The 27,487-nt window shown below is 45.0% G+C and overlaps 1 protein-coding gene across 1 annotated transcript in view; it reads left to right on the forward strand.

The window, feature by feature from the left end:
* The window catches only part of CACNA1B (calcium voltage-gated channel subunit alpha1 B), a 1,447,778-nt gene that overhangs the window by 1,217,073 nt on the left and 203,218 nt on the right, over window positions 1-27,487 (forward strand). Inside the window, exons 34-36 of the mRNA XM_030207102.1 lie at window positions 5,039-5,104; window positions 5,254-5,345; window positions 20,570-20,720. Coding sequence (XP_030062962.1) covers window positions 5,039-5,104; window positions 5,254-5,345; window positions 20,570-20,720 — 309 coding nt within the window. The remainder of the gene's footprint in view (window positions 1-5,038; window positions 5,105-5,253; window positions 5,346-20,569; window positions 20,721-27,487) is intronic.

Genomic DNA, 27,487 nt, shown 5'->3' on the forward strand with positions numbered 1-27,487 from the left:
TCCCTGGCCCAGTCCCCACCTGCCTACCAGACCCTCCGACAGACATGACCCTTTTCTTCCCCTGCCGCCCCAGCACCTGACCTCACCCAGCCTTTAAAAAAAAAAGTCCGTGAAGCGCCGGGCATCTGCTCTGCTCGGCACTGCTGCTGTAAAGCAAGCAAATCGCATCCCTGATCACGTTCGCATCGGCCCTTCCTTCACTGTGTCCCGCCCTCGCGGAAATAGAAAGTTACATCAGAGGGCGGGACACAGTGAAGGAAGGGCCGACACGAACGTGATGAGGGCGGCGATTTGCTTGCTTTACAGCAGCAGTGCCGAGCAGAGCAGACGCCTGGCGCTTCATGGACTTTTTTTTTTTAAGGCTGAGTCAGGTCAGGTGCCGGGCGGCAGGGGAAGAAGAGGGTCAGGTCCGTTGGGGTAGCTGGTAGGCAGTTGGGGACTGCAGCGCCAGCGGAGCACCGCCCCACCTGCTGACACCGGGATGTTGGCTGGGCGGGCCTGGAGGGAAAGTGGGTGGGCCTGGGCCCATCCAGGCCCGCCCGTGGCTACGCCCCTGCTTCTGTCCTGGATGGCCCCCAGCTCAGATCTCCCCCCTCCCCCTTCATCTTTTTATAGGGACATGTGCAGACAAAAAAACCCAGTCCATTTTCTTTTTTATTCCTCCAAATTGTTCCTGATTTTGAATGTGTTTTCTGATTCATTTCACACATTTCTTGTAATAGACATTTTTAAGATGACGACAGCATTTTTGTATGCACTAATTGACTTAATGCATTTTAATTTGTAGGTTAATGTACATTAAATCAATTTAGCACACATTTATTTTATTTAAAAACTTATATTCCGCAACAATCCAAAAGTTCTTGATGGATAGAAAAATTGACACTCATAAACTAGAAACCCAAATTTTTTAAGGCACACTAAAGAACAGAATAAACTAATGAACATCCTAACCTCCCCATCATATCTGTCCAAAACATGCCCAGAATCTTATAATACTGTACTGGCTGGACACTCCAGGCTTTGTCATCTTTCTCTATAATTATTTAAAGATCCATGTTAAATTCAATTCCAGGTCATGTACAATGCCTTATTTCCAATTTTCTAAGAATCCACACCTTGACATTTACAGTTTGGAGCTTGCTTGTTCGGGTTGTAGATATAACTGACTCTTCCATGTGGGACTTAAATCTGTGGGTAATGTATCCCCTTTCTCCATCTCCCCCTCCCCCCCTATTGATTATGACTGCTTAAAATAGACCCTGTACCGGTAATGCATTTAGATTGAAAATGTATTATTTCTAATCTGCTTTTATCAAATGATGAGCACAAAACTACATACATAGCAAAATAAATAAAAACGCTTAACTGCCAAGACTATACTAAAAAGTCCACATAGACAAAATCATCAAATCAAATCACATGCTTAAATAGAACAAGTGGTGCTTCAATAAACGCTTAAAGGTAGAGAAATTTCTCTGTGTTCTGTATTCCAGAGGCAGTTTTAATGAGTGATCCAGGAATAAAATCATTAACATTCAAAGGAGTCAAATTTTAAAAGCCATATGACTGGGTGAAAATATTTGAATTTACCCAGTTATATATAAATAACCAGCAGCACTTAGCTAGTTAAAAATACCACTGAATATCTGGCTAAATCTGCCTTGCAGATTTTGTGTGGAGTAGATTCAGGATAGGTATTTGTGCAGCTGAAACTGTCCAGATAGATTCAAACAGGAAGAACTAAAATCATGCTACTTGGTAAAATGTAAAAAAAGACCTAACAAAGATGCCTGAACCTGCATCGTTTCTTAGCAGACGTGGAGGGACATAATCGAACGCGAACGCCCATCTCCATGGGCGTCTATGTCCGAAAACGGGTATGTGAAGAGGCAGGACAGACTGTATTTTCGAAAAAGATAGGTGTCCATCTTTCGTTTCGAAAATATGGTTTGGACGGACCAAATGCCATGGATTTGGTCCTTTCTAAGATGGGCGTTTTGGTTTTTTTTGCGATAATGGAAACTAAAATCGCCCAGCTCAGAAACGTCCCAATCCAAGCCATTTGGTCGTGGGAGGGACAAATATACAATTCTACCATAGCTCTTAGGGGTTAAAGGGGCAACTACATATGGGTACAGTGGGTTTTAGAGGCCTCCCATTTACCACCACCAGCTCTGGCACAGACCTTACAAGTCTGTCCAGCACTATCCCCGCCTCCCAACCACCAGTCCCGCTTCCCACCACCGGCTCTGGCACAGACCGTATAAGTCTGCCCAGCACTATCCCCGCCTCCCAACCACCAGCCCCGCCTCCCGATCTTGACTAAGCTCCTGAGGATCCATTCCTTCGGCACAGGATTCCTTTATGCTTATCCCACTCATGTTTGAATTCCGTTACCGTTTTCATTTCCACCACCTCCCGCTGGAGGGCATAACAAGCATCCACTACTCTCTCCGTGAAAAAATACTTGACGGAATTCAAACGTGTGGGATAAGCATAAAGGAATCCTGTGCCGAAGGAATGGATCCTCAGGAGCTTAGTCAAGATCGGGAGGCGGGGCTGGTGGTTGGGAGGCGGGGATAGTGCTGGGCAGACTTATACGATCTGTGCCAGAGCCGGTGGTGGGAAGCGGGACTGGTGGTTGGGAGGCGGGGATAGTGCTGGACAGACTTGTACGGTCTGTGCCAGAGCTGGTGGTTGAGAGGCAGGGCTGGTGGTTGGGAGGCGAGGATAGAGCTGGGCAGACTTATACGGTCTGTGCCAGAGCCGGTGGTTGGGGGGCGGGACTGGTGGTTGGGAGGCAGAGATAGTGCTGGGCAGACTTATACGGTCTGTGCCCTGAAGAGCACAGGTACAAATCAAAGTAGGGTATACACAAAAAGTAGCAAATATGAGTTATCTTGTTGAGCAGACTGGATGGACCGTGCAGGTCTTTTTCTGCCGTCATCTACTATGTTACTATGTTACGGGTGGGGGGGGGGGGTGGGCCTGGGTCTGCCTGCCTGAAGTGCACTGCAGTACCCACTAAAAGTGCTCCAGGGACAGGACTTGTTGCTGCTGTATAACCTTGGCACAGCAGTTCACACCTGAAGACTAATCTCGCTGAAAACGTCCTTTATTTGAATAAGCACCTTTACTCACAGTTAACTGCAGATCAGAGGTTGTGCCCCACTAGCAACGAGTCTCGCCGGTACTGAGATTAGCAGTAGGTCCGAGCTGGCAGAATGGTGTACAATGCCCTCTTTCAGCAACATTCAAGGTAAGAACTAAGTGCTGTAACGTGGCTAACACATGAAAGGGATCTAAAAGTGTCTTACACAAATGGCCACTACCTCATGGATTACCGGAAACAAAACAGGGCACACTCTGACCCAGTAAGCAGAGGGAAAAGCACCCTGGGAGAAGAGCCTACCAACTACCAACATCGTGAGCATTTAACACAAGCTAGTGGAATCACGGAGCCCAATACCCTACACCTACCACAATGCATTGCTGATGTGACTCTGCAGTGCCCTTAACAGAAAAGGTGTCACACTCACCCGAGACCCACATCAGAACCAGGGAAAGGCTATCAGAGGATAGAACACATTCTGCTGTCATGGAGGTGGGTACAGCATTTGAGGCTAGCATACAGGCTGGCAAAAAAAGTTTGTAAAGTGATTTTTTGGGTGGGAGGGGTTTAGTGACCACTGGGGGAGTCAGGGGAGGTCATCCCCGATTCCCTCCGGTGGTCATCTGGTCAGTTGGGGCACTTTTTTGGGACTTGGACCTGAAAACAAAAGGGTCCAAATAAAGCGGACCAAATTCTCGTCAAAATGCCCTTCTTGTTTCGATTATCAGCTAAAGACGCCCATCTCTCCTCGGCCCATAACCATGCCCCAGTACCGCATTCGCCATGCCTCCAACACGCCCCCGTGATCTTTGTTCATCCCCATGATGGACTACAGTCGAGGACGCCAAAAATCGGGTTTCGATTATACCGATTAGGGCGCCCACGGGAAACGGACGCCCATCTCCCGATTTGGGTCGAAATATGGGCATCTTTCTCTTTTGAAAATAAGCTGGAAAGGGGCTCATTTCAAAGCACTTAGGCATACAAAGTATGATACTTTGTATGTCTAAGTGCTTTGAAAATGAGCCCCAATGTTTCCAAGTTTATTTAAAATTTGATGATATACTGCCCAATTGGAAAACCCTCTGGACTGTTTACATAGCTAAAATACTCAGAAGTACGTAGAAAGGAACACCATATTCTTGATAGGAAAGAGTATGTATATATATAGAGAGAGAGTGACAACAATTATACCCAAATAGATTTAACCTGGTAAATAGAGGAAATGCTAAGTGGGTAAAATTCATTTTGCTAAAACAAAGCTTTTGACCACATACCATCTAAAACCACATTAGAGTCTTTCACAGCACTCTAGTTGGGGAATTTTTTTTTTTTTTTTAGACATACAGTACTACATTATTGAAACAAGTTTTTCTTGTAATCAAGCCCAGCCTATTGGGATGGCATTCCCTCTCTGTCCCCTCCTCTTGTACTCTCTGCCCCCTCCCCCTCAAGTTATGATCCTGTGCTTCTCCCATTCAATCCTATCCTTTCCTTCCTCTAGCCAACTGCTTCATGCTACATCTGTCTCCTGTGCTGCTTGGGTTCACCCTAAAGTTGGAACTTTGAGGAGCTGCAGTCTCCAGGGCTCTGCTGGCACCCAGCATTCAAACTACCAGATCAACCCTGGTTAGCAGAGAAGGCCGATACAGCATGAAGTGTCACTCTTCTGCCAGGCAGAGGAAAAGAGATGACTGAAAGTATTATGATGGGGAGAAGGTAAGAGAGAAAGAGTGAGAACCGCAGGGAACAAGATGGTGAAGTGATAGAAGATTGTGGAAGAAGATATGAGGGGAGGGGCCTCTTTATAATAGCTAGTAATAACTGGATTCTTCCCACCCCATTCTCAGAACAGTTATGCTGCAGCTCACCCAACATTTTAGCTTCACGGTCAGTGAAACTGTCCCTGTTGAATTTTTGCAGGCATTACCCTACGTTTGTCTACTGATTGCTATGTTGTTCTTCATCTACGCCATCATTGGCATGCAGGTAAATACAGTATTAAGGGTGATTTTAAAATGGCACTCAGCCATCAGTACTTTTGGGTTAATATTCGGGGGGGGGGGGGGGGGGGGGACAGTTAAGAGACCAGGATAGCTGTCCAGGTGATGACTTCTTCAGTTTGTTTTTTTGCATAGGTGTTTGGAAACATTGCACTAGATGATGAAACTGCTATCAACCGTCACAACAACTTTCAGACTTTCTTGCAAGCCCTTATGCTTCTATTCAGGTAAGTGAAATGCGAGAGCTTAGGACAGTCTTTATTCTTATAGAACTCATCAATAGAAGTAGGCTGCAGATCCAGCTAAGTCTCTCACACACCTTCTTTCAGTAGTCTTAGATAATATCTATGTTTGAAAATCTATTAGTTCTATTAATTACTAAAAGGTAGGGCTGTATTTTGATGAACAATTTTAATCAGTAGTAATCACACAATTAAAGGTATTTTATTTATTTATTTCCCACTGCTGCTCCTTGTGACTCTGAGCATGTCACTTAACCCTCCATTGCCCCAGGTGTAAAATATATACCTGTATATAATATATAAACTGCTTTGATTGTAACCACAGAAAGACAATATATCAAATCCCATCCGCCTTCCCTTCCCTAAAGGACTGATGATTTCCCTCCTTCACACCCCCAGATCCAGCCTTTCTCAACCTTCCCTCCCTTTCCTCTTTCCCCAGGTCCATTATCTCTCTCTTCCTCCCTCCCACTGTCCAGCACCCAGTGCCGTAGAGAGGGCTAATGGCACTCGGGGCGGGTTGCTGCTGCGCCCCCCCCCCCCCCCCCCCCGGGTGCAGCACGGCGTGACCCCCCCTCTGCGGCGCACCCCCCCGGACCACATTCTTACCTGCAGGAGGGCCGATCTGCCCCGAGTGCACGTCACTCGGAGCTGCGTCGGCCCCGCTGGTTCCCTGCTCTCTCTGCCCCGGAACAGGAAGTAACCTGTTCCGGGGCAGAGAGAGAAGGGAACCAGCGGGGCCGGCACCCCCCGAGATCGTACACCCGGGGCGGACCGGCCCTCCTGCCCCCCCCCCTTCCTACGCCACTGCCAGCACCTCTCCCTCCATCCCTTCTACCCCCATAAGCAGTGACACAAACTTAGTGGTGAGCAGCACCAAGCTCTTCTCATGTCTTCTGGAGCTCACTGCATCAGTCATAACTTACATTTGTGACCCCTCCAGTTCTGCTTGTGGGTCTGCAGCTCACACCTCTCCCTCTGCCCAGGGTTCAGCATTTGCCCCCCCCCCCCCCCCCCCCAGTACCTCTACTGGTCTACCTTAAAGGTGGTCTTCTGCTGGTCCTAGGAGTGGCAGTGTTGCACATATGCTGCCTGTGGCCTACTCCAAAGCTTTTCCTGTGGCCTGTCCCACCTCTTCTTACATCACTTCCTGTTTCCACCTGGGCAGGACAGGTCAGAGGGAAAGCTTTGGACCAGGCAGCATATGTGCAATGTTGCCACTGTGCGAGGATCAACAGAAAACCACCATTAAGGTAGATGGGCAAGCGGGGGGTGATGTTGAATTGAGGATAGGGGGGAAAAGATGTCAGATTATACCAAGGGCGGGGGATGAGAGTGGAAGAGAGCATAAGAGATGTTTGGAGGAGACTGGAGACACTGCAATGTGATTAGTTTTTTTAATCACAATTAATTTTTTTAATCACAATGATTTAATGCATTAATCACAGAGTTAAGTGTGATTAAAGTGCAGCCCTACTAAAAGGGCAATATTAACACCATTACTCAAGTAAACATAATCAAGCTGACCTTTCTGAAAATTGCACTCTTCTGTGCTGCTAAAAATAATCAAGGTCAATATTCAGAAAGCACTTAAATGTTCAGTTCTGCACTGAAAATCTTCAGTACTATTATATGTTTATTATTATACATATAGGGCTAGATTTAGTAAATGGCATTCAAAATTCAATGTGCCAAAACAAATTGGTGCTAAACTGTATTCTATAATGGGTGTTCTGGGACCAGCACCCTTTATTGATCCACGCTCAACTTTGGGTGCAAGGATTTACACAAACTGAAACCAGGTGTAAATCCTGGTGTGCAAGTTGGGCGCTGATCCATACTATTCTATAACACTGCATGCATGTTAAGGGATTTCCCCTAATTTGCCCATGCCCCTCCCATGCCCCCTTTGCAGATCCAAGCGGAAACATTTATGTGCTATTCTATAAATGGGTACATGAGTGTGTTTTCGCACAGATCTGCTGTTTCTGCCCCATTTCAGCATCTTTCATCCATTAGAATGCTTTTCCATGCTGAATTTTCGGAATGGAAGTAGTGCCTAATGTTCAGCACCATATATAGAATTTCCCCATAGGGGGCAATTCTTTAAAGTGCGCAAAAATTCAGGTTCCAAAATGCTGGGTACTAAGTGCAAATTCTTTAATGCAATCTGGGCACCCAGATTCCACTATAGAATATTAGCATAGGGAGGCATTTCTGCACCAACATTTAGATGTGCCCACTTATGCCATGCACTTAAATGCTGCATTGTGGCATGTATATGGCACTATTCTATAACGTACACATAATTGTAAGAGATGCCCGTGACCCACCTACATGAATGCTCCCTTGCAAGTGCATGCTGTGTAAGTTGCATGCTAAGATTATAGAATACCACGTGGCCCCGAACTAGCATTTACAGGCGAATCTGTAAAATTTGCACATGTAAGTGGTTGTATTCTAAAATCTGAGTGCACAAACGGTGCATAAATTTAGGCTCTCCAATTATAGAATGAGGGTTTAGGGGGCATTTCTATATAATAGGCACTAATAGTTAAGGGTGCATTAGCTCCCTGATTCTGTAAATGTCGCCAAAAATTGTGCACACAAATTTAAGCACGGTGCCGATTTGTGTGCACAATTTAATAAGACAATGAGCCACTTAGAGCCAATAATTGGCTTTTTAACATGGAATTATTGTCACATAAAGTTAGGCACATGATCCATGCCTAAAATTTACGCATGGCGCCTAAAGTTTACACATGGTCCCAAAAAGGGAGTGCGGAAAGGGGACAGTCATGTGCATTGTAGAGCTGAATGGGGCAAGGTTTTCAGTTATACGTGTAATTACAGGATAAGGGTGCTCCACGCGTAAAGTTAGGCATGGGCATTTGCATGTTTTCGTTGGTGCAAATGGTGGCACCTAAATTTACACATGACTATAGTGCTTAAGCGTTAGTCTATAAACCACACTGAACTTTAGACACAGCTTATAGAATAATGCATAAGTGAGGGTTTTCAACTCCGATTTTTTGGGTGCCATATATAGAATCTAGCCCTACATGTGTAAATGTTTAGAATACTAGCATATAGGTGCTGGCTCTAGTCATCTCCCACCTAGACTACTGTAACTCCCTTTACATCGCCTTTCCTTTCTCATCCCTTCAACGTCTCCAGTTAGTCCAATTCACAGCTGTCAAATTACTCCATAACAATTTGATCATGTCACCCCCCCCCTCTCCGATCTGAACACTGGTTGCCTGTATGTCAGGCCTCTCACGGGGAAACAGGATTTGTGAGCCCTTGGGCCACTATCGAGGAGCGGCAGTGGCAGGAAAACCACCCCAAACAGGAGACCAGGCAGAACTCAGATGAGCTGGTAGGAACAGGACTGGAACCGCCGGACTGGAGCTGCAGCTGAAGTAGAGCAGACTGGAACAGGCAAGGCGGGAACGGCTAGGCTTCACCTGCGCTTGACCGCCGTTCCCCAGAGGTTGAGCTCCCAGGTGTGGGTGGCCAGCAGGACTATGAGACAGAAGGGAAAACCCAGAACTGCAGGGGCCAGTAGGTGGCAAGCAAACAGACAAGTAGCCCAGGAAACAAGCAGGAACAGAGGCAGGCAGTAACAGTAGAATACTCCAGGAACCAAGCGGGGTCAAAATTAGGCAGCAAACAGTAGAATACTCCAGGAACCAAGCAGGGTCAAAGGCAGGCAGCAAACAGTAGAATACTCCAGAAAACAGGCAGGGTCAAAGACAGGATAAGAAGTAACAGGGTAGCACTGCAACAACACTGACCGCCGAGAAGCTCATCAGACGACCTCTGTTGCAAAGGTAAACCAGAAAGTTCCCAGGTGCTTGATAAAGGCAATCCCAGCTGAGGTCACGAATAAGGGTGAGGCTTGATTGCAGGAACAGCAGAGCACGGCTTGGAAAGAACAGGATCCAGGAACGGACTAGCCTGAACTGGACCGGATTTCAAGATTTTCCCTCAGGCTTCAGGATTTACACATAGACTTGGCATGGCTGGAGGAACCCCAAAGCAAGTCCAACCGGGAACATAGTCACAAACGAGACAGTACCTCACCCTCAAGACTCCCCCGGTCTCCACGTGGGGTTTGGGTCTCCAGGGATATCTTCGGTGAAACCCATTGCCAAGTTTAGGTGAATGAACAGAACCTATAGAACTAGAGATTGAAAACAGGTCTCTGGATGGAGGACATGCCTGGACCTTGTGGCTAGGGCTAGATCTAGCATTTCACAGTGGAGCAGAACTACAAGCCATACCCGGGTTCTGTGTTATGGGCATAGTAGGAGAATAGAAACTGTGCAAAGACTTCCTAGAACCTCCTCTGGAGGTGTGCGTAGGCTTGGAAGTAGTGCAGGCTTCAACCTGAAAGTGTCGATTCTGGGGTAATATACAAGTGTTGGCTGTGACGAGCGCTGAAGCATTAGAGTCCAGAGACTGTGAGTCACTAATATCAGTCCATGCATCCGCATCTAAGTCCTGCGGCTCATTGTCCACCTTACAAGTCGGAGGAGCGAGAGAATATTCTCTGCAAGACTTGCTCCAGTCCGTGATCTCACCACTTCCCCAGTTAAAAGTCGGATTGTGTCTCTGTAGCCAAGGTAACCCCAGCACGATGGGTTGTAAGGCTGTCTGGAGGACATATAGGGAGATCTCCTCCTTGTGGTCCCCAATACATAGGTGCACCGGAACCGTTTGTGTGCTTATGTATCCTTGCGTGTTACCATAGACTGAGAGAATCGGAATGGTCTTCGATAACTTTTGTGTAGGAATGTTAAATTGACGGATCAGGGATTCATTTATAAAATTTCCCCCTGCCCCGGAATCTACAAAGACCTCAGTATGCTCCTTATCTTGGTCTAAATCAAGCACTGCTGGTAATACCACTTGATTACAAACTAAGCCAAAAGATAAGCCCACTATGGTACCTGCAGTCAGACTCTGATCCAAGGGTCCAGGTTTATTCGGGCACCGGTCCGCTTACTGTCCCATAGTACCGCAATACAGACATAGATTAAGTGTCCGCCTTCTCTGCTTCTCTTGCATCGAGAGAGGAGTATGACCCTACTGCATAGGCTTGACAGCTCTAAAGGAGGAGCCCTTCTAGGACTAGGATCCTATGCGGTATCCCAAACACTCAGTCTCTTTAAGCCTATCTTTTCTGTAGAGCGCCGTTCCTGGTTACGCTCCTGAAAACGGATGTCTATCATGTTACAAAGTCCAATCAGGTCGTCTAACCTGGTCGGAAGTTCACGTCCAGCCAACTCATCCTTAATTTGGGGTGCCAACCCCTGCCAGAAGGTCGTGACCAGACTCTCGATATTCCAGGCCAATTCAGAAGCCAGAGTGCGGAACCTAATAGCATAGTCACCCAGGGTCTGGGTTCCCTGTTTTAGTCTCAGGAGTACAGACGTTACAGAAGTAACTTTCCCGGGCTCCTCAAAAACCCGTTTAAACTAATCCAGGAAACTATGGAGATCGTGAAGCACCAGATTATTCTTTTCCCAGAGAGGGGATGCCCAGGCTAATGCTCGCCCGGACAGTAATGACATAATGTAAGCTATCCGGGTTCTATCAGAAGGAAAGTCTCGAGGCTGAAGCTCAAAGATTATTTCACACTAGTTGAGAAACCCTCTACAGTCTCTGGGATTACCGTCATATGTCGGTGGTGACTTAAGACGGATACCTGACGTGACAGGAACCATAGCCAGTACCGAATCTGCAAGTGACGGTGCCAAAACGTGAGGCGCTCCCGGTCCCGGGCAATTGTCTTGCACATATCTTTGTAATCGATCCATCTGGACATTTCTTTGGCAGGTCCTTCTACACGTGGGCTCAATTCATTAAAAAGTTTACAGCAATAAGCAATCTGTCTCTGTAGCTCCCTAAGAACGGGTGATTCTTCCGAGCTCATAGCCTTTGCGAATTGTCAGGCCTCTCATGGGGAAACAGGATTTGTGAGCCCTTGGGCCACTGCTGAGGAGCGGCAGTGGCAGGAAAACCACCCCAAACAGGAGACCAGGCAGAACTCAGATGGGCTGGTAGGAACAGGACTGGAACTGGAGCTGCAGCTGAAGTAGAGCAGACTGGAACAGGCAAGGCAGGAATGGCTAGGCTTCACCTGCGCTTGACCGCCGTTCCCCAGAGGTTGAGCCCCCGGGTGTGGGTGGCCGGCAGGACTATGAGACAGAAGGGAAAACCCAGAACTGCAGGGGCCAGTAGGTGGCCAGCAAACAGACAAGTAGCCCAGGAAACAAGCAGGAACAGAGGCAGGCAGTAACAGTAGAAAACTCCAGGAACCAAGCGGGGTCAGAGGCAGGCAGCAAATAGTAGAATACTCCAGGAACCAAGCGAGGTCAAAAGTAGGCAGCAAACAGTAGAATACTCCAGGAACCAAGCAGGGTCAAAGGCAGGCAGTAAACAGTAGAATACTCCAGAAAACAGGCAGGGTCAAAGACAGGATAAGAAGTAACAGGGTAGCACTGCAACAACACTGACCGCTGAGAAGCTCATCAGACGACCTCTGTTGCAAAAGCAAACCAGAAAGTTCCCAGGTGCTTGATAAAGGCAATCCGAGTTGAGGTCACGGATAAGGGTGAGGCTTGATTGCAGGAACAGCAGAGCACAGCTTGGCAAGAACAAGATCCAGAAACAGACTAGCCTGAACTGGACCGGATTTCAGGATTTCCTCCCAGGCTTCAGGATTTACACATAGACTTGGCATGGTTGGAGGAACCCCAAAGCAAGTCCAACCGGGAACATAGTTACAATCGTGACACTGTATCTGCTCAAATCATACTTAAGATGCTTCTCATGATCTACAAAACTAAGCCTCCGCTTGCACCCGCCTATCTGAACAAGCACTTGATTCCCTATGCACCACTCCGTTTCTTGCACTCTGCTGATATTAACCTCCTGGTTCTTCCCTTCTCTAATCAACTTCACCTCACTACTTCCCTCCGTACAGCCTTCCGCTACAAAGGACCTAAACTCTGGAACGATCTCCTTCTGCGCATTAGGAACCAACTCTCCCTTCCAGCTTTTAAACAAGCCCTCAAGACCCATCTCTTCACTATCAACTTCGCCCCCTCCCTATGTTGATGATTGTTTCCGCTACTCTGCTCCTCTATCCTCTCCTATATTTCACCTTTATTACATTCATTGTATACCTATGTAAACTGCCTAGTTGCCTATCAGGCTTATTTTTGAAAGAGAAGGACGCCCATCTTTCGACACAAATCGGAAGATGGGCGTCCTTCTCACAGGGTCGCCCAAATCGGCATAATTGAAAGCCGATTTTGGGCGTCCCCAACTGCTTTCCGTCGCGGGGACGACCAAAGTTCCCTGCGGCGTGTCAGAGGCGTAGCAAAGGCGGGACTTGGGCGTGCCTAACACATGGGCGTCCTCGACCCATAATGGAAAACAAAGGGCATCCCTGATGAGCATTTGGACGACTTTACCTGGTCCAGTTTTTCTTACGACCAAGACACAAAAAGGTGCTTGAATTGACCAGATGACCACCGGAGGGAACCGGGAATAACCTCCCCTTACTCACCCAGTGGTCACTAACCCCTGCCCACCCTCAAAAAACAACTTTAAAAATTTTGTGCCAGCCTCTAATGTCATACTCAGGTACATCGCAGCAGTATGCAGGTCCCTGGAGCAATTTTAGTGGGTGCAGTGCACTTCAGGCAGGCGGACCCAGGCCCATCCCCCCTCCCTGTTACACTTGTGGTGGTAAATGTGAGCCCTCCAAAACCCACCAGAAACCCACTGTACCCACATCTAGGTGCCCCTCTTCACCCGTAAGGGCTATGGTAGTGGTGTATAGTTGTGGGTAGTGGGTTTTGGGGGGGTTGGGGGGGCTCAGCACACAAGGTAAGGGAGCTATGTACCTGGGAGCAATTTCTGAAGTCCACTGCAGTGCCCCCTAGGGTCCCAGGTTGGTGTCCTGGCATGTCAGGGGGACCAGTGCACTACAAATGCTGACTCCTCTCACAATCAAAGGGCTTGCATTTGGTCGTTTCTGAGATGGGCGTCCTTAGTTTCATTATCGCCGAAAATCAGAAACGACCAAGTCTAAGGACAACCATCTCTATGGATGACCTAAATGTCAAGATTTGGGCGTCCCTAACCGTATTATCGAAACGAAAGATGAACGCCCATCTTGTTTCGATGATACGAGTTTCCCCGCCCCTTCGCCGGGGCATCCTGTGAGGATATCCACAGGAAAACTTGGACGCCCCTTTTGATTATGTCCCTCCACGTGTAGGCCATCAAGCAGTATATCAAGTGTCTGGAAATAAATAAATAAAATGTGCCAAAATTGCACCTAAGCACTATTCTGTAAATATGTGTCTGTTTTGCATAGCGCATAAGTTTCAAGGGAGGCATACATATATGAGCAGAGGTTGGGTGTGGGCAGGGCTCACACTTAAGTACATAACTTATAGAATATTATAACATGTGCATGTCTTTGGTGTTTAGGTGCCTGCACTTACATCAGGTGTATGGCAGGCATAAGTGCCCATACCTAAACTGTAGGCACTTATATACCCAGATAGGCTGGTGTTCTATAAAGGACAGTAGACTACTATGTTCTTTAATAGGACATATTCCTACCAAGTACCCCCTTACAGTGTGATGGGGAGAAAGTTAATGCCTTATTTGTTAAAACATATTGAACTGTTACCAGTATATGCAGGATATAAATGTGTAATGAAATGTAATATGGAAATGGATCTTACAAAATTCAGCAGCTGAATACATACAAGATGTGTGTGCTGTACATAGGCATTCCCTGGTGCATAGTTTGGGCTGAGCAGGGATGGAACTAGTTGCCAGTAAATGCATGGATTATGTTTAAAATATTGTGTTTTGTTTTTCAAATAATTAATGGAGAAGTTCCCATACAGTTCTAATCTAATTTAATCTGAGCATTTATAAACTGCTTAATCCATAAAAATTCCAAAGCAATTTTGATAGATTTAATATCTTTCTCCTCATATAAGAAGACTTTTTGACCCTTTTATATTGAGTTTTCCTTCTTGTAAGGGAATTCATTTAAAAGAATGTTGGACAGTTTGTTTCCCTATCTGGCAGCCCAATATTGGAATATGAGTCTGTAATTTTTTAAACAATTACCTACTTGTGCTTTGTTTCACAAACATTTAAAATCTTTTCTTTTTCAAAAATGTTTAGTAAAACTGGCTTAAGTTGTACCTTATTTTGTAATATGTGGACTTTACGATTCTTCACTATTGTTAGCCGCATAGAACCAGATTTATGGAATTAGGCGGTCTCTAAGCTCTGTGATTGTGATTATGATATACATGTGTATGTTATTAAATAGGGAGATGCACACATTTACACTTCTTCAGAGCAGATACAAATTTGTATTGTCACACTCGTGCTGGCCTTCCATTGATGAATCAGGATGAGGCGTCTTCTGTCATCTTCAATCTTGCATGTCCTCTGGGTTGTACCCATAGCACTATGATGTCCTTTTACTAAGATTGTGCTAATGGATTTAGTGCACGCTAACAAATTAGTGTGCATTACGTGCCACTGTTGGCACACCTTAGTAACAGAACCCCTGTATAAACAGGCACTGTGCAAAATGCCACACAATTCAGAAGTAACACGACAAGAACAACAACAAAAAATACTTGCAGCCACCTTTATCAAAGATCCAAAGTTTATCAATTTTATGTCCTGGCTGAGTTCAATAAGCAGTCCATAAATCCCCTCTTCTCTGCTCTACAAGTTCCAGTGCAAGGAAAAGTAAAATCCTACATACATTCAGTGGGCAGGCCTCTTTTAATTCTCCAAAGATCTCTCCTTTATATCAAGTTCCCTTCTATGGCAGACTCCTAGCACACACACACACACATATATATATATATATATATATATATATATATATATATATATATATATATATATATATATACAGGTATATACAGTGGGGGAAATAAGTATTTGATCCCTTGCTGATTTTGTAAGTTTGCCCACTGACAAAGACATGAGCAGCCCATAATTGAAGGGTAGGTTATTGGTAACAGTGAGAGATAGCACATCACAAATTAAATCCGGAAAATCACATTGTGGAAAGTATATGAATTTATTTGCATTCTGCAGAGGGAAATAAGTATTTGATCCCCCACCAACCAGTAAGAGATCTGGCCCCTACAGACCAGGTAGATGCTCCAAATCAACTCGTTACCTGCATGACAGACAGCTGTCGGCAATGGTCACCTGTATGAAAGACACCTGTCCACAGACTCAGTGAATCAGTCAGACTCTAACCTCTACAAAATGGCCAAGAGCAAGGAGCTGTCTAAGGATGTCAGGGACAAGATCATACACCTGCACAAGGCTGGAAAGGGCTACAAAACCATCAGTAAGACGCTGGGCGAGAAGGAGACAACTGTTGGTGCCATAGTAAGAAAATGGAAGAAGTACAAAATGACTGTCAATCGACAAAGATCTGGGGCTCCACGCAAAATCTCACCTCGTGGGGTATCCTTGATCATGAGGAAGGTTAGAAATCAGCCTACAACTACAAGGGGGGAACTTGTTAATGATCTCAAGGCAGCTGGGACCACTGTCACCACGAAAACCATTGGTAACACATTACGACATAACGGATTGCAATCCTGCAGTGCCCGCAAGGTCCCCCTGCTCCGGAAGGCACATGTGACGGCCCGTCTGAAGTTTGCCAGTGAACACCTGGATGATGCCGAGAGTGATTGGGAGAAGGTGCTGTGGTCAGATGAGTCAAAAATTGAGCTCTTTGGCATGAACTCAACTCGCCGTGTTTGGAGGAAGAGAAATGCTGCCTATGACCCAAAGAACACCGTCCCCACTGTCAAGCATGGAGGTGGAAATGTTATGTTTTGGGGGTGTTTCTCTGCTAAGGGCACAGGACTACTTCACCGCATCAATGGGAGAATGGATGGGGCCATGTACCGTACAATTCTGAGTGACAACCTCCTTCCCTCCGCCAGGGCCTTAAAAATGGGTCGTGGCTGGGTCTTCCAGCACGACAATGACCCAAAACATACAGCCAAGGCAACAAAGGAGTGGCTCAGGAAGAAGCACATTAGGGTCATGGAGTGGCCTAGCCAGTCACCAGACCTTAATCCCATTGAAAACTTATGGAGGGAGCTGAAGATGCGAGTTGCCAAGCGACAGCCCAGAACTCTTAATGATTTAGAGATGATCTGCAAAGAGGAGTGGACCAAAATTCCTCCTGACATGTGTGCAAACCTCATCATCAACTACAGAAGACGTCTGACCGCTGTGCTTGCCAACAAGGGTTTTGCCACCAAGTATTAGGTCTTGTTTGCCAGAGGGATTAAATACTTATTTCCCTCTGCAGAATGCAAATAAATTCATATACTTTCCACAATGTGATTTTCCGGATTTAATTTGTGATGTGCTATCTCTCACTGTTACCAATAACCTACCCTTCAATTATGGGCTGCTCATGTCTTTGTCAGTGGGCAAACTTACAAAATCAGCAAGGGATCAAATACTTATTTCCCCCACTGTATATATATATATATATATATATATATATATATATATATATATATATATATATATATTTAAAGAAGGCAAAATATTATCCACTCCCTCCAGGGTTCACAAGTTCTTGGCTTCCTGGCATTTAGGCAGAGCTTTCATGATAAATGCTGGCTGATAATCTTCAGACGTCCAGCGGGGCTATGCAGCATAGAAAGATTACAGGGCTTCCAGATCTCTAGTTAACAGTGCCTAGTGTTTTCTCCTACTATCTCTCAACAGTGTCCTTTTCTCCTCTGCTTTTCAGTTAGTATACTTTTCTTTTAATATCACTGGCATGCTGCTCCTTAAACAAAAGAAATCCCTCTTCCCTTTGTCTCTCTCAGGGCCAGATGCACTAAACATAAGGAGCCATTAACGAGCAAGTAGTAAACCCTGGCGTGCACTAAAGACTTTTTTCCGAGGATGGTAGCAGCTAACGAAAACAGAATGCAGATGAGCAAATTGTGTAGAAACCCTATTGTGATGAGATGTACTAACCTTTTCCGATTGCCTTAACGCTGGAAAATCTAATGAGAGGTCTGTACCTCTCGTTGGGGCTGCGCGGGATTGAAAAACTGCAACAAAAGTAAAAAAAATATAGCGCTCCGCTTTAAAAAAACGTCCATTTTGGCCGTCATGCCCCCCCCCCCCCCCCCCCCCCGCAATAATAAAAACGTCTTTTTTTGGTAGTGCTTCACTCAGCTGAGAGCACTGGAAGTCTCTGAGCCAATCACAGCGCGTTATTGGCTCAGAGACTTCCAGGTCTCAGCTGAGTGAAGCACTGCCAAAAAAGACGTTTTTATTATTGCAGGGGGGGGGGGGGGGGGAATGATGGCCAAAATGGACGCCCATCCAAAAAAAACATCCATTTTGGCAGTGCTTCACTCAGCTGAGACCTGGAAGTCCCTAAGCATAACGCTTGGCTGCTCTGCACATGCTCGACCAGCCGATTGGCCGACTGTTTAATGATGGAATAGAGAATGCAAGTGAGTTACAAGGAGCACCGAGCACCGGTAAGGGAAGGGCTCTAACGATTGTTTAGTGCATCAGGCTGTCAGTCAGCTCCATTAGATAGGCTTAACTGTTAGTTACACAGAACCAGAGCCCACCCTGTCTCCTACACTGCACAGTTGTAAAGATCAAAATGAATAAAACCTCCACAGAGAAGTCTGGGAAGAGCAGGAGTAAACAGTAGTTATGTGGGCCACCGGAAATGACTGACTTACTTTGGGTCCATTTGTTTAGACAGCATCTTCTCCTCCTCTGTTGAGCGTTACTGGGGATCTGCCTCTCATTCCATAATCTTCACTGTAGTGGTGTCTAAGTTTCAAGGCAGCCTGGAAAATTTCCTGGTACACCCCTGAAGTAGTCACTCCCTTTGGAGCAGAGACTATATTGTATGCAGTCCCAGGGAAACTCACTGGGTTCCTCCCTGCCCTCAGCCTCAGGTGTAAAAGCTAAGGACTAGATTCTATAAATGGTAACAAAAAAATGTAAGCACTGAGCACTATTCTATAAAGGATCCGCAACCCTTATAGAACAGCACTAAGCTATTGAGTGGAGGAGTAGACTAGTGGTTAGTGCAGCAGCCTGAGAACCTGGAAAACTGGGTTCAATTCCCACTGCAGCTCCTTGTGACTCTAGGCATGTCACTTAATCCTCCTTTGTCCCAGGTACAAAATAAGTACCTGTGTACAGGGGCGTAACCAGACCTCAATGTTTTGGGGGGGGCTGTAGCCTAAAGTGGGGAGGAGCACAGTTTGGCCTGCCTCTCTGCCACAACCTCACATACCTTGGCTGGCAGGGGTCCCCAACCCCCGCCAGCTTAAGCCTTTCTCCAGTGCTGTTCTCTACACATTGCTTGCCTTGCTTCCCCTCATGTTGCATGCATGCTCGTTTTCACTGCCTGTATATAATATGTAAACCACTTTGATTGTAACCACAGAAAGGGGGTGTATCAAGTCCCATCCCCATAAAAAATGCCCAACTTTAGATGCCGGCAATTACGCTAGCTGAAAGCAGATGTAAATGCCAGCACCTGAGTTAGGTGCTTCTGTAATTCTAGGAACACCCCTGGAATGCCCCTGTCCATGCCCCCCTGAAATTACACAGTACAGGAGTTCTGCGCATAGCGTTATAGAATACGATGTGTGCATAATACCCAATTAATGCCAATTAACGCCAATAATTGGTTATCAGCAGCCAATTATTAACATTAATCAATTAAGTTACATGCACAAATCAACTATGTAAGCTGATTTGTGCATGGAACTTTAGTTGCCATATATAGAATTCGGGGGTAATTGTCTTTCCCTAGTTTCCACTGGAGATATTCTTTCCCTAGATGCAGGGAGGGGAGAAGCTTGTCTGCCTTAAACTCTTTCCTGTGCTCCTGCTTTATGCTGACAGGGTCTTTGAGTCTGTTTCCTAGTCAGAGGGAATCCAGTCTGTGCTTCTTTTCCCTGTCACAGTGTGCTACTGGGGCAGGTTCTGGGTATCTATTATATAAGGGTATGTAGGTATTTATATTGCCTTTATAAAATAGGTACCTTTTTGGGTATTCCACATAGGCATCCTGTTATAAAATCGCCTTCCACAAGTACCAGCATACTTTGGAATTATGTGAGCTATTCAAAATTGACTCCCTGTTACAAGTAACAGGAAAACAATATAAGAGGGAATATCCCAAAGTCATAGAAATAACAAAATTGAGGCTTTATCTGTAATCGGATAAATTACAGCACTGTTTATTATAATACAAAACAATTCGTTCTAACATGAAAGTCTCAGTTTCTAGGGGTCACCTAAGAAAATACATAGTAAAGTTAATTTAATAAGAAGCATACCACCTTGTATAGTTCTTGATAATTCCAGCATTGGTCTTTGTCAAAGATGCGCTGCCAGTTTCTCAAAGGGCTATTGCCCATCTCTTCTTCACTCTCTGTGTTTTGATAAAAATAATTTAAAAAGGGGCTGCCAGGAGACATCATCCAGCACATCACTGTTTTTCAAAGTTCTCTCACAAGGAATCAAATAATTATTCATTTACTCTGCTAGATAGATATTTTCCATTTTTCTTTGCATTGCTTCCAGACCCCAGATAGCAACCAACAATGGATTTTCAGGGCTTCAGCTTCCAGTTGGTGTGAACATAAGAACATAAGAGTAGCCATACTGGGTCAGACCAGTGGTCCATCTAGCCCAGTATCCTGTTTCCAAATCGTTGCAACATACCATGCTACAAATCCCAGGGCAAGCAGTTGCTTTCTATGTCTGTCTCAATAGCAGGCTATTGACTTTTCCTCCAGGAACTTGTCCAAACCTTTTTAAAACCCAGATACGCTAACCGCTGTTACCACATTCACCGGCAAAGAGTTTCAGAGCTTAACTATACATTGAGTGAAAAAATATTTCCTCCTATTTGTTTTAAAATTATTTCTATGTAACTCCCTTGAGTGTCTGCTAGTCTTTGTACTTTTGGATGAGTAAAGAGAGCTCTGACTTCTTCCATGTGTGTTCCCAGTCAAGAACAGTTCTGCCAGTATTCAGCCTTTTTATGAAAATGCCCATGGAGCATCTGGCTCATCAGATTGTCTCTCTGCCTTCCACAGGAGTGCCACTGGAGAAGGCTGGCACGAGATCATGCTGGCGTGTCTCAGTAACCAGCCTTGTGATCCACGCTCCGGCCTGACCAAAGATGAATGTGGAAATGACTTTGCCTACTTTTATTTTGTCTCATTTATCTTCCTCTGTTCCTTTTTGGTAAGTCAGTTGCATGCAGTTATGTAGGCTACTTACGATTTCAGATGGCTGAAAATCAGCCTATAGGAGCTATTTACATTTTTGCTGGTGGTCTTAGTGACTCCAGGGCTTGCTCATCTGGCACTTCCTGGATGATGACCGAAGGCAGATGCTGGAGATGAGGGATGAAGAAGCAGAGGAGAGGATATTGGGGAGAGGGATTAAGAGGCATTAACGATGGAGATGGGGCAGTTAAAAGCAGGGCCACAGAGATGGGGGGGGGGGGGGCAGGGGATCAAAATTCCCCAGGACCGGCCAGCAAGTTTCTTCCTGCCTGACTTCTTCCAGGTCTGTCTCTCTGCTCTTGTGTGCCAGGAGGACCCAGATGGTTGTATTAACGTGATAAACCAGGTGACCCGGGTTATTACATCAATGCAATTATCCTGGTCCTCCTGGCACACAGGAGCAGAGAGAAAGCCCAAGAGAGGAGCAGTCAGACACAGGAAGGTAAGGTGGCGGGCAAGGGCAGCGGCTCAATTGTGAGGGGGCATCCCAAGTGGGAGGGGCACAGCGCAACAGCCCAGGTGGGTGGGGAGTGGTGGCAGTCCTCCCCGAGCCTGGCTGTGTCTCTCAGTGATCCTGGTTAAAAAGCAGGGCAGATGATCTGGGGATTGAGGATGGTTAAGAAGATGGGAGAGTGAGAGGTAGGGTGCTGCATGAGGCAGTAGAGAAGTTGCTGAGAAAGAGAAAGAAGGATACAGGGAGAGGATATTGGAGAGACGGTACTGGTGGAGGGAAGGAGATGGAGGAGGATATGGCAGAGAGGAGGAAAAGGAAGAAGATAGGAAGAAAATGCTAGGGGATAGAGTTTAAGAGGCAGAGAAGAGGATTTTGGAAGGCGGTATCTGCCTTCCTTTTGGCTCCACTCTCATTTTCAAAAGTGTGAAAGCTAATTCTATAACAAGTAACCTATGGTGATGCACACCTTGCATATGTAAATGATGAGAAAAGTAGCACTTACACATGTAAATGTCCTAAGCACCATTCTATAAGGGTGTACATACGTGCTATGGCATGCAACTACAAAAAGGGCACAAATGTGGGTGACGCATGGGTGGAGCTCACAGTTACAAGGGTAACTTCCAGAAAGCTGTAAGTTACATGTGCCCTTACTGCATTTGCATGCTAGCAGTTATGCCACCTCTGTGGTATAATTCAGTTGTTACTCTAGTATTCCTTAACGGAATCTTGGTTCCCAGATGATATTATAAACTAGGCACTCACAGGCCTGCATCAGAGTGCATAACAGGAGATGCCCACTTATAGAACTGGCACTCACATTCTGGAAACAAATTAGTGGAAATTTTGGTTTGTATCAGACAGACAATCTGGTGATAATATGGTTGCCAATTGCCTCCATCCTGCTTATCAGGTTTTACTCCACTGCATGCATGGCATTGTAGTCCAACAAATATTGAGCATTTGGCTATTCTAGATGACTGGAATAAATATATATTTATATGCACTGATGTCAGAGGGTATACACTCTGGTAACCATATTCGCCATGGAGTAAACTATATTTATTTGCAGGTTATGATTCTTTTTCAACCACCAATAAAAATGTTAATAGCACTTGATTTTCAAGACCACATAATCCCCTATTTAAGATGATAAGCATATGGGCACAAAAGCCCATGTCACACAACTCCTTTCTTTTGTTGGTCCTTTAAAAGGTTATCACAAGCTAAAATAACTCTACTCGTAAATAGAAGGAAAGATTAGATATTATTATTGCAGTTACCTATACTCAGGAACAAACTTGTCCTGCTGGTAATTCATCATGGAGCCTGAGTGGAGTGTCTTGATGCCAAAGACAACATTAGAAAAGAATCATTCATCATTGTTGAGATGCAGCCTGGTCCAATCCCTGAAGAAATACAACAATCAGTCTAGCCTTTTCTCTCTCCCACCATCCAGGCCTTTTTTTTTTTTTTTGTGCTGCTGTTTTCTTAGACCTCTGCCAAAGAGCAAGAAGTCCATGGGACTGCAATTCATCTTCAGGAAACTGATCAAGATTGAGAGCAGGGCAGATACTTTAATATACTGGAAGTATGAGCTAGTTGCAGGGCTCACTTGGCAGCCAGCTGACTTAAAGGCTTTTTCTACCACATTTGCCAATTGATAAATTTGCCCCTAAATATATGGGGGCCAATATTCTGTGGCAGAATATCCAGTTAAAATTAACCAGATAACGTATCAGTTAATTTTAACTAAATATTGAAATAATTTATTTGGTTAACTCTAAGACAGCTATTTATGAGGTCTAAGTTAACCAGAGTGGCCTAATGATTAATGCAGTGAGCTGAGAGCCTGGGTAAATGGATTTGATTCCCACTGCAGCTCCTTGTGACCCTCGGTAAGTCATTTAACCTTCCATTGCTTCAAATACAAAAAAACACCTTAGATTGTGAGCCCACTAGGGAAAGAGGAATTACCTACATATAATGTGTACAGCGCTGCGTGCATCTAGTAGTGATATAGAAATGATAAGTAGTAGTAACCGGATAACTTTATTCAAATAACACTATTACCCCCTGTTTACAAAGCTGCGCTAATGGCTGTCAGTATGGTAATGTCGACATAGGCTGTGTCGGCCTTGCCGGGCAGCTTTGTAAACAGAGGGGTTAGTGCAGTGGTTCTCAATCCAGTCCTCGAGACACGCAAAGTAAGTGTGGTTTTCAAGATACCTACAATGAATATGGATGAGATGCAAATTTATGTTATACATATTCATTTTGGGTATTCTGAAAACTGAACTGAAAGCCAGCTATTATGTGGGTGGTCCGGGGAGAGAGTCGGCACTTAGGCAGTTAAGCAACCAAATTGGACCACCTAAAATTCAGTCCTGTCTTTATGCAGTGTTACTTAGGTTGTAAGTGCTGAATATCGCACTTAACCACATAAGAGAGAGCCAGCGCATAGTCCCAGTATTCAGGGCTGGTGCTCAGACATGGCCCGGCATTGAATATCCAGAAGTAATACTACCAGCAGCTAAAAAAACACTCGCCACCACCGATTGAAATTCTTCCCCAACATGTGTAACTGTTGATTTTGCTGGAAAGTTGTCATCTGCTTATAGTACCCACTGTAAGCTTATCAAATTTTTCTCAGAAAGAAAAGCCTCATAGAGCATATTAAGACAAACTCTGCAACTTGCTACTTGCTCATACTTGTATAAACACAGGCAAATATACCTTCCAGTTATATCTTTAACAAGGTTAAAAAAAATTTATCTGCAACAATGTCCTGCTACTTCAGGAAGCCTGAACCTAAAATATCTAAAGAAACAAATATAAGGTGAGAACCAAAAAAACACACACAATTTTATCAAAAAATCAAAAAACTTATATATACCTCTACTGAACATGGATATTCTTGCAAGAGTGACAAAAAACCAAAATGGCGCCTGAAATTTTAAAATGCTTTTGGCGGCAATCAACCAATCTCACAAATTTTTAACTCTTCACTCTATTGATTGATAAAACTTTCAATCACTCGGGCAAAAATATCTTGCCATTCAATATTCTGTTTTAAAACCATTGGTTCCACAGTGCTCAGATTGAAGATCCAATATTACTCACATTGTAAAAGTAAAAGTTTCCTTTTATTTTTGTTATATTTGTACCCTGCGCTTTCCCACTCATGGCAGGCTCAATGTGGCTTTCATATTGTATACAGGTACTTATTTGTACCTGGGGCAATGGAGGGTTAAGTGACTTGCCCAGAGTCACAAGGAGCTGCCTGTGCCACAAGTGGGAATCGAACTCAGTTCCTCAGTTGCCCAGGACCAAAGTTCACCATCCTAACCACTAGGCCACTCCTCCACTTTTATGATCGCCCCCCTCTTAAAGAAGGGGAACGTAATCTAGTACAAAGAAGGATAAGTCTGTAAATTGATGATTCTTCTCCATACAATATTGTACTATACATGCCTCAGTCCTGGAATTATTCAAACAGCTCCAGTTTTCATTCATGCAAATCCAAAATTTCCTCCTTGTTTGTCCCTGAAGGGGTTTATAGAACTCTGCCCCTCACCCTTAAAAACAGTCCCTTAGACAGCCTGAGCCACCTTAAGAGCACAAGTACCACCTGGGAGGAAGTAAGCCAGGAGGAGGGATGGAGCCTAAACCGGGAAGTATATAAGACAGGGCCTGACTGAGGTTAAGGAGGCCCAGAGAAAAGAAGGAATCAAAGCCCCAGTGTATGCCATCACTACCTATGGTTAAGAATTGTGACCTGGTTGAGGTAAGCCACTTTTGCTTGTTCTTTGACAAGTCTTGCTCTGCGGTCTGGCTGGAGCCAGACCCTAGTACTCGGAGAAGAACCGAGAAAGACTCACAGGCTGTGTTTGGGGCGAGGCCACCCTACCAGCCACAGACTGTGTATAGGTCTTGCCAGCCTGAGGCCTGCTTAAGACTGCTTATTGAACTACAGAAGCGTTCTATGTTTGTTCCTGGTCCTGTGACTTAACAAGCCTCAGGATTCAATTAAATAAACACTTGTTTTCATTTATATCCCTTTGTCTGGCTGTGTAATTTCACAGGCCCACCCTCAACCCTCACTCGGGGTATCACAGTCCCACACATACTTTTTCACAAGAACACAAAATAAAGTAGACTGCATATTCTGACTCACAAGTGGTGGACTGTCTCAACTGATATTTTCTTTTATCCAATGGATTCTCAAAAATTGAATTCTGTAAATTTATTTCACATCTTAAATGGCCACCATCTAGTGAGTTGTCAAGTCACTGAGGCAGATATGGCAGCATTGCTAGACTCAAATATTCCTTCAAATTGCATCTTCTTTGGTATGCTATCTGAACTGTCGTATCTTTAAAACAAAAAAGAGCCGTCAGTATTCTCCAATGACGTTTTAAAATTTGGGATACATACAAAAAACCACTGCCATAGTTCATAACACATATCTGATTGTTCTGCAATCCAAGTGAACCCTGTCCTCACTTGGATTCCAGGGCTCTGTCCTTTCCTGGTTCTCTTCCTACCTCTCCCTCCGCACCTTTAGTGTTCACTCTGGTGGATCCTCTTCTACTTCTATCCCTCTGCCTGCCGGCGTACCTCAGGGTTCTGTTCTTGGTCCCCTCCTCTTTTCTATCTACACTTCTTCCCTTGGTTCATTAATCTCATCCCATGGCTTTTCCTACCATCTCTATGCTGATGACTCCCAAATCTACCTTTCTACCCCTGATATCTCACCTTGCATCCAAACCAAAGTTTCAGCATGCTTGTCTGACATTGCTGTCTGGATGTCTCAACGCCACCTGAAATTAAATATGACCAAAACCGAGCTTCTCATTTTCCCCCCCAAACCCACCTCCCCGCTCCCCCATTTTCTATTTCTGTTGATGGCTCTCTCATTCTCCCTGTCTCCTCAGCTCGAAACCTTGGGGTCATTTTTGACTCTTCTCTCTCCTTCTCTGCTCATATCCAGCAGTTTGCCAAGACCTGTCATTTCTTTCTTTACAACATCCGTAAAATCCGCCCCTTTCTTTCCGAGCACTCTACCAAAACCCTCATCCACACCCTTGTCACCTCTCATTTAGACTACTGCAATCTGCTTCTTGCTGGCCTCCCACTTAGTCACCTCTCCCCTCTCCAGTCGGTTCAAAACTCTGCTGCCCGTCTCATCTTCCGCCAGGGTCGCTTTACTCATACTACCCCTCTCCTCAAGACCCTTCACTGGCTCCCTATCCGTTTTCGCATCCTGTTCAAACTTCTTCTACTAACCTATAAATGTACTCACTCTGCTGCTCCCCAGTATCTCTCCACACTCGTCCTTCCCTACACCCCTTCCCGTGCACTCCGCTCCATGGATAATCCTTCTTATCTGTTCCCTTCTCCACTACTGCCAACTCCAGACTTTGCGCCTTCTGTCTCGCTGCACCCTACGCCTGGAATAAACTTCCTGAGCCCCTACGTCTTGCCCCATCCTTGGCCACCTTTAAATCTAGACTGAAAGCCCACCTCTTTAACATTGCTTTTGACTCGTAACCACTTGTAACCACTCGCCTCCACCTACCCTCCTCTCTTCCTTCCCGTTCACATTAATTGATTTGATTTGCTTACTTTATTTATTTTTTGTTTTGATTAATCATGGCTGCCCAACTGTTTCCCATGTCTTTTATCCATAGATGCACAGGTGATTGGATATCTATTATTGCTAAGGGTCCTGGGGATAACAAATCCCTCACAATCTTAGCCAGTACTATTTTATCCTGCTCTTCCAACACAATCAGAGTATTCTTTGGTGTGGCTGCGGGCAGTTTCAAATGTTTATAAAGTCTCATTACTTTTTGTGTATAATTTGGTATCCATTGTCTGCAGTAATTTAACATTCCCAAAACAGCACGTAACTGGGTAACTGTTTGCGGTACCGGAGTCTCATTTAAAATAGATATAACTTCCGGTATAATGACCTTATGTTCTGCTGAAACATTTTGTCCTAAAAAGGTGACAGTAGACTGAGCTACAACACATTTCTCCTTATTACATTTATATCCTAACTCTCCTAATAACAAAAATAATTTTCTAGTCCATTCTAGGCATTCTGCTTCAGTCTCAGCAGACAGTAGAATATCATCTACATAGACAAACAATGACACCGTGTCAGGCAATCGACTCATGAAATCCTTTAAATCCATCATTAATTGTTTCGAGAATACCGATGGACTATCAGTAAAGCCTTGCGGCATCCTAGTCCACCGGTA

This window comes from Microcaecilia unicolor, chromosome 6 (genome assembly GCF_901765095.1).
Source record: "Microcaecilia unicolor chromosome 6, aMicUni1.1, whole genome shotgun sequence".
Classification (NCBI taxonomy): domain Eukaryota; kingdom Metazoa; phylum Chordata; class Amphibia; order Gymnophiona; family Siphonopidae; genus Microcaecilia; species Microcaecilia unicolor.